General features: G+C 38.8%; 1 protein-coding gene across 1 annotated transcript in view; it reads left to right on the top strand.

The window, feature by feature from the left end:
- DECR1 (2,4-dienoyl-CoA reductase 1) overlaps positions 1-2,831 on the top strand; it is a 364,680-nt gene extending 361,849 nt beyond the window's left edge. Inside the window, exon 10 of the mRNA XM_053715187.1 lies at positions 2,499-2,831. Within this exon, the coding sequence (XP_053571162.1) occupies positions 2,499-2,558 (60 nt within the window). The 3' untranslated portion in view covers positions 2,559-2,831. The remainder of the gene's footprint in view (positions 1-2,498) is intronic.
- Positions 2,832-12,948: the final 10,117 nt, after the last annotated feature.

The following is a 12,948-nucleotide window of genomic DNA, read 5'->3' on the forward strand; positions in this document are numbered from 1 at the left end:
TGAATTAAGGGCTTATTTTGGAAGCTGCATTAACAGCTACCGAGCCCTTGTGGGGCACATTTTTAAAAATCAGCAGTCATAAGGCCACTATTTACTAACCTGTACACCACCTCAGAGTTGAAAGATAAAATTCCCTGGACTGATCATACTGGGGTGATTAACAACCCCTACTCTTGTGTCATTGGTTGTGTGAAAGCAGGGTTTGGATCGCACAAGAGTTCTTGTGCAGAGCTGGGAGGGGAATTGCACAAGAGAGCCTGCAACCGCAGTTTAAGAAGCGGCAGTCATAAGGCCGCTGCTTCCTAACCTTTACACTATCTAAGTTGGTCTGATCAGTCCAGGTGATTGCAATCCCTTCTCTAGTGTGATTGGTTGTGTGAGAGCAGAGGATGGGATTGCACAGTTGCGCAATCTTAAATCTCAGCAGCTGATGCTGTGTCGATTTTGGGGGGAGGGGGGGGGAGGGGGGGGGGAGGGGGGGGGGAACAGTTTCCCTATTTGTATTAACCCAGTGTGACAAATAAGTATCTAGCTGCAATAAATGTCATAAAAATCCCGCAAACACATTTTTTTTTTATTTTTTTTTCAGACCGCACAAAATGTGTTATAGTTTTATGAAGTTAGTGTCCGTTCATCTACATAGTTCTTAAGCCAAAATGATATGGGTCGCACGCCATTATCCATCCACCTTATATGATATTTAGGTTAAAGGGACATTCTACACCAGAATTTTTATTCTTTAAAAAGATAGATAATTCCTTTATTATCCATTCCATAGTCTTGCATAACCAACACAGTTATACTAATATACTTTTTACCTCTGTGATTACCTTGTATCTAAGCCTCTGCAAACTGTCTCCTTATTTCAGTTCTTTTGACAGACATCCATTTTAGCCAATCAGAGCTGGCTCACTGGAACTCCACGTGTTCTCTATATGACACACTTGAACTAACACCCTCTAGTGGTAAAAAACTGTCAAAATGCCCTAAGAGAAGAGGCGGCCTTCAAGGGCTTAGAAATTAGCATATGAACCTCCTAGGTTTAGCTTTCAACTAAGAATGCCAAGAGAACAAAGCAAAATTGGTGATACAAGTAAATTGGAAAATTGTTTAAAATTATATTCTCTATCTGAATCATGAAAGTTTATTTTGGACTAGACTATCCCTTTAAAATGAAAATTAGCAAAATCACCCTGTACTTCAGTTAATTCATATGGTTGAGTGAATAATGTTCTTTTTGCTAAATCTGTAAATTAAAAGTAAATTTACAATATATGAAGTTTGTATTAAAGGGACAGTCTACAATATAATTTTTATTGTTTTAAAAAATAGATCATCCCTTTATTATCGATTCCCCAGTTTTGCATAACCAACACGGTTATATAAATATACTTTTTACCTCTGTGCTTACCTTGTATCTAAGCATCTTCTGACAGCCCCTGATCACATGACTTTTTTAATTTATTATATATTGACTTGCATTTAGTACTGTGTTGTGCTAAATCTTAACTTCTTGTGCGTGAACACAATGTTTATATGGCTCACATGAACAAGCAGTCTCCTGTTGTGAAAAGCAAATAAAAAAGCATGTGATAAGAGGCTGTCTGTAGTGGCTTAGAAACAGGCAGAAATTTAGAGGTTTAAATGTTATAAAGTATATTAATATATCAATGTTGGTTGTGCAAAGCTGGGGAATGGTTAGTAAAGGTGTTATCTATCTTTTTAAACAATAACAATTTTAGTGTAGACTGTCCCTTTAAGTTTATGTTTTGGAGTATCATTAATCCAAGTTTAACATCAAAATATTGGTCTACCAATTAGTTCTCTTGAATTCATAATTAGACCAAATGCATTAAAGTGAATGTAAAGTTTAATGAATAAGTGCCCGATAACTAAAAATAATCTTAAAAACAGGGACCCTTTTATTCATTAAACTTTCCAAAGACGCTTATTTTTTAAAAAAATACTTACCTTTGCATTATGGTAAACAAAATGCTGATCCTCCACCTGCAGATTCTGCTTACTTTAGCAGATCGATGACGAATCCGGCTTCCTCCAATCGTTTGGAGTCCAGCTCGTGATTCATGCAACGATTAGAGGAAGCTGGCTCGTCATCGATCTGCTAATGAATGCATGAGCTGGGAGTGGAGGATAAGTATTTTAAAAAATAAGCTCAATTGTAAAATTTTTATTGAATGAAAGTGCCCCTGTTTTTAAGATTATTTTTAGTTACCGGGCAATTATTCATTAAACTTTACAATTCCACTTTCGGTCTAAAAGTTTATGTTATTAGAGGAAATATTCCACATTGTGTCTAATAAATTGCTGATGTTAGAGGAAATAAGGGGTCATAAGCTTTAACAATACCCTGTTCATGTAAAGAAACTTAGAGAAACGTTGCCAACAGAAAAATATGAAAATTACAGTTTAAATTGCATAAATAATAATATATTTTCATGCTTTTGTTTTTTTCTTATCTTCTTTTTTTTTTTTTTTAGGTAACTAATGATCAATGGGACATTTTGGAAAAATTAATAAGAAAAACAAAAGGATCTTAAAATATTTTTTTGTGAAGATACCTTACCTGAATTTTTGCTCATTATGATCATTTCAAGTATGATTAGATATTAAAAAACATTTGTCACATTTTGTATGTAGGCAAATTTATCTTATTGTATCTAATAGTATAAAAAATGTACTATTACAGCAATTCAAATTCAGTCTGAATTTAAAGCACATATTTTTGAATGTAAGCAATGCTATATATCCAAAAAGTGTGTATTTTTGTGAAACAATATGTTCTTGAAATAAAATAATGAATATTAAAACAACGTAGTTTGTTTATTTAACACATCTTTTAGTTCCAATTCTGAGCAAGATATAATCTGTGTGACTACATGCATAATGCAATATAGGCCGGTAAATGTACTATTTTAATTCATGCTATTGTGTGTTTATGTGCTGAATTTCTTATAATCCTATACAAACATGTTATTAAACAGTTAGCCATCAACAGCCATTACCACATGTCTAATTAATATAAATTGGCCTGCCTGGCTGGCTTCTTTAAGAGTAGCTGAAGGAGAAGTATTATTATTGTAAGGATGTGTAATTTAGCAGGGATTATGATGCTTTTACTAATTATTAAAAAAAGGGAAAAAAACATTGAAGATAGACTATGAAATGCAAGGTCTCTGGCAGGCTGGGTATGAGAAGAGAACATGTAAAATGATTATTCATCATAGATGGGGTTTATTTTATTTCCCCCTAGTTTTATGTAGTTTCTCTTACTCTCTTGCGGAATCATATTATTATTGATGGGTAGATGACCTCTAAAGCAGGTAAACACAAATCACAGAATTCTGAGGGATGTGAGCTGTACTTTTATTTATACTCTCAATTTTTTTATTTATTTTTTAAAAAAGGCGTGCGCAATGTAAATCTATTTGTCTTGTGTGGTAATACTGGCTGCTCCTGGTCGTTCTCAGTGACCTGAAGCACTTGCAGTTTATCAGTTGAATCATATCTGTGCACAGAACTATTTGTCTTGTCTATTAATATGCTCTTTAACAACTTGTAGAGAAAACGTTACATGCTTTCAGAGTGCAGTGACCATTATTCTATTCTTGATTCCTTTCTACTGGCAAACGTTTGTATTAAAGGGATATAAAACCCCAAAAAATGTCTTTCATGATTCAGATAGAACATACAATTTTAAACAACTTTCAAATTTACTTCTATTATCAAAATTTTTTTGCTATCCTTTGTTGAAAAACATGAAGGTATGTTCAGGAGTGTGCATGTGTCTGCAGCACTATATGGCAGCAATTTCGCATGAATATTATAAAGTAGCAAGAGCATTAGATGGCAGCACGATTTCCTGTCATGTATAGCTTCCGGCATGTGCACGCTACCTATCCAGATATCTCTTCAACAAAGAATAACATGAGAATGAAGCAAATTTGATTATAGAAGTAAATTAGAAAATATTTAAAAATTGTATTTTCTATCTGAATCATGAAATCATGAAAATATATAATTTGGGTTTCGTGTCCCTAATATTATTTGCCACCTTTATTAACCTTCTGTACCAACTGCCTAATTTCTGGTTATTTTTGCTGCAGTGATGTTGCGCCAGTATATCTCAACTTTATAACAGTGCGGCACGCAAACAAAGGAGGGGGAGTGATAGAGAGCACTTTCTTAAAATAAAAAGCAAGTTTGGTGGATAAAATATTTTAAATACTCTTCATCCTCTAGGTCAGTGGTTCTCAACCTAAGTGACCTCAAGGCCCGGTAAGTTTTAGCCGGACCGGTCCAGGGCCCGGTAAACATCGGGAGTGGGTTGCAGTAGGTTTGGAAGAAATAAATATATATATATATATATATATATACAGTCCTCTCTATCTATCTCTCTCTCCTCCATCTCTTTCTCTCTCTCTCCTCCATCTCTCTCTCTCTCTCCTCCATCTCTTTCTCTCTCTCTCTCCTCCATCTCTTTCTCTCTCTCTTTCCTCCATCTCTTTCTCTCTCTCTCTCTCTCTCCTCCATCTCTTTCTCTCTCCTCCATCTCTTTCTCTCTCTCTCTCCTCCATCTCTCTCTCTCTCTCCTCCATCTCTTTCTCTCTCTCTCCTCCATCTCTTTCTCTCTCCATCTCTCTTTCTCTGTCTCTCTCTCCTCCATCTCTTTCTCTCTCTCTCTCTCTTTCTCTCTCCTCCATCTCTTTCTCTTTCCTCCATCTCTTTCTCTCTCTCTCTTCCCTCTTTTACAGTGGTTTATTTATGTAATAATTAATTGGTGTCAGTGGGATCCATATTAATATCCTACTGACACCAATGAATTATAAAATTAACCCACTATAAGGCAATGTCGGGTCGCGGCCCACCAGCAGGGCCGTCGTGGCCCGGTAGTGGGCCGCGGCCCGGCTGTTGAGAAACACTGCTCTAGGTATTAACAGCGATTACAATCTTCATTTGTTTTTATAGGATGATATTTTGATATTATTTAATTTGCACATTGTGTTTTAGAATTAATTTTAATCAGAGATGTTGTAAAGTACAAAAAAGTGTGTTTACAAAAAGATGAGTTATTTACATGAATTGCAGTATAATGTTTCTCCACTAGATGGAGTACAAGAGTAAAGGGTTAAGTGTGTCAAACTGATTAAAGGGACAGTCTAGTCAAAATAAAACTTTCATGATTCAGATAGGGCATGCAATTTTAAACAACTTTCCAATTTACTTCTATTATCTAATTTGCTCAATTATTTAGATATCCTTTGTTGAAGAAATAGCAATACACCAAGGCCTCTAGGTGCAGCAACCAATCAGCAGCTACTGAGCATATCTAGATATGCTTTTCAGCAAGTGATATCAAGAGAATGAAGCAAATTAGATAATAGAAGTAAATTAGAAAGTTGTTTAAAATGACATGCTCTTTCTAAATCACGAAAGAAAAAAATTGGCTTTCATGTCCCTTTAATGAGAAGATTAAAAACAGATGAGTAACTGTTCAGCAATTGGTTGTAACTCTGTGGTGAAATGTTTTTAAGTAAATGTTCATGTATTGTCTGATAGCATGATTAAGGGAAAAAATGGCCTAAATAAAGCGTGCACATGTTTAAGCCTTGTTTGCAAAGTTATAGAAGATTGGTGCTGAATCTTTTGTTGTGTATTAGGCAAACGTATAATATAATGTACGCTTTGCATCTTCTATTTTAAATAGCCTAGATTATTACAATGTAAGTTTCCTTTGGAGCCATAATTTGTCATCTTGTTAAGGATATACCATTTACTAGCATTTGTGCACTTTTTCCTAAGCCCCTTTGCTGGCGGCCATCTTGCTAGGGCAGTCTTCTGTGCACCTTTTTGCCAGAGGGGGCATGCTTATATTTAATGCAATTTCCCCCTATGCAGTAGTATCTTGTACTACTGCTATTTTATTGCTGTGCGATAGTATACTTTACTTGTGAGTGGATACTACAGTATTTTTCATATCTTGTTACTACTGTTTTTTATTGCCTGCAATAATATATTTTATTTGTAAGTGAATACCAGGAGGCAGGGAGCCACTGGCTCCTAGACTTTTTTCCCCTGGCTCCTAACTTTTTGGGTTATTCTCCATGTATCTATATACAAATACCACTGACTTTCTCCTAAATGTTCTTACTGGCTTCTAAATTTTAAACAGATTTGTTGACCTCAGTGTTTTCCATATATTGAACTTCTGCTATTCATTGCCATGCTATAGTATACCTTTACTTGTGTGAGGATACTACAGTATGTTCCATATCTTGTACTATTGTTATTGCCGTGCGTCTTGTACTATTGTTATTGCCGTGCGATAGTATACTTTACTTGTGAGTGGATACTTCAGTATTTTTCTATATCTTGTACTACTGTTATTTATTGCTCTGCAATAGAATGCCTTTATTGGTGTGAAGATACAACATTATTTATTTATATTTCTTTCCTAAGACATGGAGAGTCCACAATGTCTCCAATTACTAGTGGGATATTCACTCCTGGCCAGCAGGAGGAGGCAAAGAGAACCCCAGCAAAGATGTTAAGTGTCACTTCCCTTACCCATAACCCCCAGTCATTCTCTTTGCCTCTGTCAATGGAGGACGTGAAGTTGGTGTCTGAAGAATTTATTCCTTTTTTGGGTACTTTTCCCTGCAAGCAAGGATTTGGGTTTAGCTGTGTCCACGTCAATCTTTTAAGTAAGAGTAGTGGTGGCTTTTAAGCAGTTAGAAAGTGGTGAGGCGGTCATTGCTTTGTTTTCTAACATTTTTGCTGCCCTCGGTATATAAAGCCAGAGTTGGTTACTCTGTTCTTTCTGTTTCTACAGGTCTCTGTAAGGAGTATGTGTCCTTTCACGCCTTGTGAGCTGTCTTCCTGCCCGAAAGCTAGATTTGCAGGTAAGTGCTTTTGTCTTCCAGGTACTGGAGACTTGCATTATCTAATTTAATTCTGCATTAATTTCATGGGACATTTATAATCTTTAGTAAGGATTCTTTGGGGCAGTTTGCAGGCACTGTTTGGATGTGAAAAGAGACTAAAGGGTTAACGGCCTTCCTTATAGGTTTGGGATGGCCTCTGACCTTATGGCTATATGATTGTTTGTTTATTTTATTTATAATATTTCATGTGGGGAATGTTTTAAACAATTACTCAGTTTTTTACTTCAGAGTATGAACCTTGCACTTTTTTTCTTATTGTGCAGTTTCTTTTAATGCCGCTCACATGACCTCCCGATCTTCCGCTTCTGAGAGCAGAGCGGTTTAATTTCTGTGAGTTTCTCTTCGTTGCGGCTGTGAAATATCATCTGGCCGACTGGAGAGTCCTTAGTTCGTTGAGTCTCTGAAGGTAACGTTAGGGCTCTTCAGCTTCTGAGGTGTAGAGGTGTATTTCTCCAACATTGGTGTGTCCGGTCCACGGCATCATCCATAACTTGTGGGAATATTCTCTTCCCCAACAGGAAATGGCAAAGAGCACAACAAAAGCTGTCCATATAGTCCCTCCTAGGCTCCGCCCACCCCAGTCATTCTCTTTGCCGCTGAACAAGCAGCATCTCCACGGAGATGGTGAAGAGTATGTGGTGTTTAGTTGTAGTTTTTTATTCTACTATCAAGAGTTTGCTATTTTAAAATAGTGCTGGTATGTACTATTTACTCTGAAACAGAAAAAGATGAAGAGTTCTGTTTGTGAGAGGAATATGATTTCTCTTGTTAAGTGTGTTCAGTCCACGGGTCATCCATTACTTATGGGATATATTCTCCTTCCCAACAGGAAGTTGCAAGAGGATCACCCAAGCAGAGCTGCTATATAGCTCCTCCCCTCACATGTCATATCCAGTCATTCTCTTGCAACCCTCAACAAAGAAGGAGGTCGCGAGAGGAGCTGGAGTTTTTACTTAACTATTCTTCAATCAAAAGTTTGTTATTTTAAATGGCACCGGAGTGTGCTGTTTCTCTTGTTAAGTGTGTTCAGTCCACCGGTCATCCATTACTTATGGGATATATTCTCCTTCCCAACAGGAAGTTGCAAGAGGATCACCCAAGCAGAGCTGCTATATAGCTCCTCCCCTCACATGTCATACCCAGTCATTCTCTTGCAACCCTCAACAAAGAAGGAGGTCACGAGAGGAGCTGGAGTTTTTACTTAACTATTCTTCAATCAAAAGTTTGTTATTTTAAATGGCACCGGAGTGTGCTGTTTTTCTATCTCAGGCAGTATTTGGAAGAAGAAACTGCCTGCGTTTTTTTTCTATGATCTTAGCAGGCGTAACTAAGATCCACTGGCTGTTCTCGACATTCTGAGGAGTGGGGTAACTTCAGAAACTGGGAATAGCATGCGGGGTCCTCCGCAAATGAGGTATGTGCAGTACTTTATTTTCTGGGAATGGAATTGACTAAGAAAATACTGCTGTTACCGTATGATGTAAGTACAGCCTTAAATGCAGTAGTAGCAACTGGTATCAGGCTGATAAATGTATGCGCAGTCGAGTTATATTCTAGGGACTAGAATTTGACTGAGAAAATACTGTTAACACTGAAATAATACCTAAGCCTTCTCTGCAGTGGTAGCGACTGGTAGCAGGCTTAGTGATAGCTTTGCATGACATTGAAAAATGGTTTTTAATAAAACGTTTACTGGAATGTTATTCGTTTTTTGTGAGGTACTTTGGTGATAAATCGCTTTGGGCATGTTTTTTTCCACATGGCTAACATTTTTCTGCATGGAAACAGTTATATCAGGGCTCCCACTGTTGTGATTGGAGTGGGAGGGCCCTTGTTTTAGCGCCTTGTTGCGCAGTTAAAATTTTTGCACAGTCTTTCTGCTTCTTCCTCCTTGATCCAGGACGTCTCTAGAGAGCTCAGGGGTCTGCAAATTTCATTTGTGAGGGAGGTAATCAGTCACAGCAGATCTGTGACAGTGTGCTGACTGTGATTAAAAGCGTTAAATCTTAATTGATATCTGTTTTATCCGTTTTGGGTATCGAGGGGTTAATCATCCTTTTGCTACTGGGTGCAATCCTCTGCTAATAGTACACTTCTTGTTAAGAATTGTTTAATTATATCTGTATTTTTGAAGCGCTGCAGCGTTTTTTATATTGCTTGTAAAACTTATTGAAAGTGATTTCCAAGCTTGTTAGTTTCATTGCTAAGTCTGTTATAAACATGTCTGATTCAGAGGAAGCTGTTTGTTCATCATGTTCAAAAGCCAATGTGGAGCCCAATAGAACGATGTGTACCAATTGTATTGATATTGCTTTGAATAAAAGTCAATCTGTACCGATAAAGAAGCTATCACCAGACAACGAGGGGGAAGTTATGCCGCCTAACTCTCCTCACGTGTCAGTACCTGCGTCTCCCGCTCGGGAGATGCGTAGGATTGAGACACCTAGTACATCTAGGCCCTTACAAATCACTTTACATGATATGGCTAATGTTATGAAAGAAGTATTATATAATATGCACGAATTAAGGGGCAAACGCGATAGCTCTGGGTTAAGGACAGAGCGCGCTGATGACACGAGAGCCATGTCTGATACTGCGTCACAACTTGCAGAACATGAGGACGGTGAGCTTCATTCTGTCGGTGACGGTTCTGATTCGGGGAGACCGGATTCAGAAATTTCAAATTTTAAATTTAAGCTTGAGAACCTCCGTGTGTTACTAGGGGAGGTATTAGCGGCTCTGAATGATTGCGACACGGTGGCAATTCCAGAGAAATTGTGTAGGTTGGATAGATACTATGCGGTACCGGTGTGTACTGACGTTTTTCCTATACCAAAAAGACTTACAGAAATTATCAGTAAGGAGTGGGATAGACCCGGTGTGCCTTTTTCCCCTCCCCCGATATTTAGAAAAATGTTCCCTATAGACGCCACCACACGAAACTTATGGCAGACGGTCCCTAAGGTGGAGGGAGCAGTTTCTACGTTAGCCAAGCGTACCACTATCCCGGTGGAGGATAGCTGTGCTTTCTCAGATCCAATGGATAAAAAATTAGAGAGTTATCTTAAGAAAATGTTTGTTCAACAGGGTTTTATATTGCAGCCTCTTGCATGCATTGCGCCTGTCACGGCTGCAGCGGCATTCTGGTTTGAGTCTCTGGAAGAAGCGATTCGCACAGAGCCGTTGGATGAGGCCTTGAGCAAAGTTAGAACCCTTAAGCAAGCTAATGCGTTTGTTTCAGATGCCGTAGTACATCTAACCAAACTTACGGCTAAAAATTCCGGATTCGCCATACAGGCGCGCAGAGCGCTCTGGCTTAAATCCTGGTCAGCGGATGTAACTTCCAAGTCTAAACTACTTAACATTCCTTTCAAAGGGCAGACCTTATTCGGGCCCGGCTTGAAGGAAATTATTGCTGACATTACGGGAGGTAAGGGCCACGCCCTTCCTCAGGACAGGGCCAAACCAAAAGGCCAAACAGTCTAATTTTCGTGCCTTTCGTAACTTCAAGGCAGGAGCAGCATCGACTTCCTCCGCTCCAAAACAGGAAGGAACTACTGCTCGTTACAGACAAGGTTGGAAAGGCAACCAGTCATGGAACAAGGGCAAGCAGGCCAGAAAGCCTACTCCCGCCCCTAAGACAGCATGAAGTCAGGGCCCCCTATCCAGAGACGGATTTAGTGGGGGGCAGACTTTCTCTCTTTGCCCAGGCTTGGGCAAGAGATGTGCAGGATCCCTGGACGTTAAAGATTATATCTCAGGGATACCTTCTGGATTTCAAATCCTCTCCTCCACAAGGGAGGTTCCATCTTTCAAGGTTATCGACAAACCTAGTAAAGAGAGAGGCATTTCTACAATGTGTACAAGACCTCTTAATCATGGGGGTGATCCACTCAGTTCCGCGATCGGAACTGGGACAAGGATTTTACTCAAATCTATTTGTGGTTCCCAAAAAAGAGGGAACCTTCAGACCAATCTTGGACTTAAAGATCTTAAACAAATTCCTAAGGGTACCATCGTTCAAGATGGAAACCATTCGAACCATCCTACCCATGATCCAAGAGGGTCAATATATGACCACGGTGGACTTAAAGGATGCTTACCTTCATATACCGATTCACAAAGATCATTATCGGTAACTGAGGTTTGCCTTTCTAGATAGGCATTACCAGTTTGTGGCTCTTCCCTTCGGGTTAGCCACGGCCCCGAGAATTTTTACGAAGGTTCTGGGCTCACTTCTGGCGGTACTAAGACCACGAGGCATAGCGGTGGCTCCGTACCTAGACGACATTCTGATACAAGCGTCAAGTTTTCAGAATGCAAAGTCTCATACAGAGATAGTTCTAGCATTTCTGAGGTTGCATGGGTGGAAAGTGAACGTGGAAAAGAGTTCTCTGTTACCACTCACACGGGTTCCTTTTCTAGGGACTCTTATAGATTCTGTAGAGATGAAGATTTACCTGATGGAGTCCAGGTTATCAAAGATTCTCAATGCTTGCCGTGTCCTTCATTCCATTCCAAGCCCATCGGTAGCTCAGTGCATGGAGGTAATCGGCTTAATGGTAGCGGCAATGGACATAATGCCATTTGCACGCCTGCATCTCTGTGATATCCCTTTAAGGGCTATCCCCTCCCATCTCATGATCCTCCCTTTATTAGGCAAGTTCTATCAAACAGTCCTTGCCTGAAGATTGAAGTTAAACAACCACTACTTGTTGCTCATACTTTTCCCTTTCAGGTCATTTTTGTACTTTTGGCTTTACTTCTAATTTCCTGAAGTCTTGGATTATTTCCTTCTGACACCTACCATCATTCCGGATCAGATTCATACTCAGCCGGATCTACTTGCCTCCGCGTCCCGGAACTAAGCCGCACACACGCCACGCTGTTCCCTAAACAGCGGTCACATCTCATCTCTCCTCTCACAAACTGGTTACCGGTATCGTATGCTACATTAATGCTCACTGCATGTACTTGAAATAAGACTGCCATATCTGTACTTGTATTCTATTCTGAATTGCCAATTGCCTAACCGGATCAATCTGTGCATATTATTTAGAGGTTACTTTGGTTAACTCCAATTTAATCAAGTCATTTCACTCCAGTTTAAGATTTCATATAAATGACTCACATTGTCTATTCAGGTAATTTTAAGTTGTAATTACTTGCTTAGCACAAAAAAGAGCAACAAACCTTTATTTAAAAGGAAATAACTTTTGAATCTTAACTGAGACATAACAGAATCTTCAGGCCTGTTTAGGGGAAATCTTGTATACAGATTATAAAATGGATCCCCAGGAAATAAAAAATCAATTAACCAATGTTTTTCAGAAACTTGATTATTTAAACAAAGGGTTAACTGAGGTTCAAGCAGAAATGGTAGCATTGAGATCCTTAGTTAAAGAATGTATTCCTACAAAAACTACTGACTGCCCTGAACCACATATACAATACCCTCAACCCTTCTCTGGCAAACGTAATGAGTATAGAGATTTTAAAAATGCATGTCATCTGCTATTCTCTCTACGCCCACGTACTTACCATTCAGAAAGAATTAAGGTGTGCACCACCATTTCATTTCTGCAAGGGGAACCCAGATCTTGGGCCAACAGGTTTTTTTGAAACTAATAACCCAATCTTAGACTCATTACAGGATTTCTTCCTCGCCATGGCAAACTTATATGAGGATGCCAACACTCAGATTACTGCAGAAACTAAACTGCGCTCTTTAAAACAGGGAAAACGTACTGTCGAGGAATATACTACCGAATTTCAAATGTGGTCAAATGACTCTCAGTGGAACGAAATTTCTTTAAAAAATCAATTTCGTTTAGGACTCTCGGAAAATTTAAAGGATGAACTCTCTAGGTTAGAGGTTCCTGAAACCCTCTCTGCTTTAATTAAATTAAGTACTACCTTGGACCGCAGGCTTCGTGAAAGAAAAGCAGAAAAACAGGTTATGACGTTATACCTAAACGTTACTCCA

The sequence above is a fragment of the Bombina bombina genome, chromosome 5, assembly GCF_027579735.1.
Source record: "Bombina bombina isolate aBomBom1 chromosome 5, aBomBom1.pri, whole genome shotgun sequence".
NCBI lineage: Eukaryota > Metazoa > Chordata > Amphibia > Anura > Bombinatoridae > Bombina > Bombina bombina.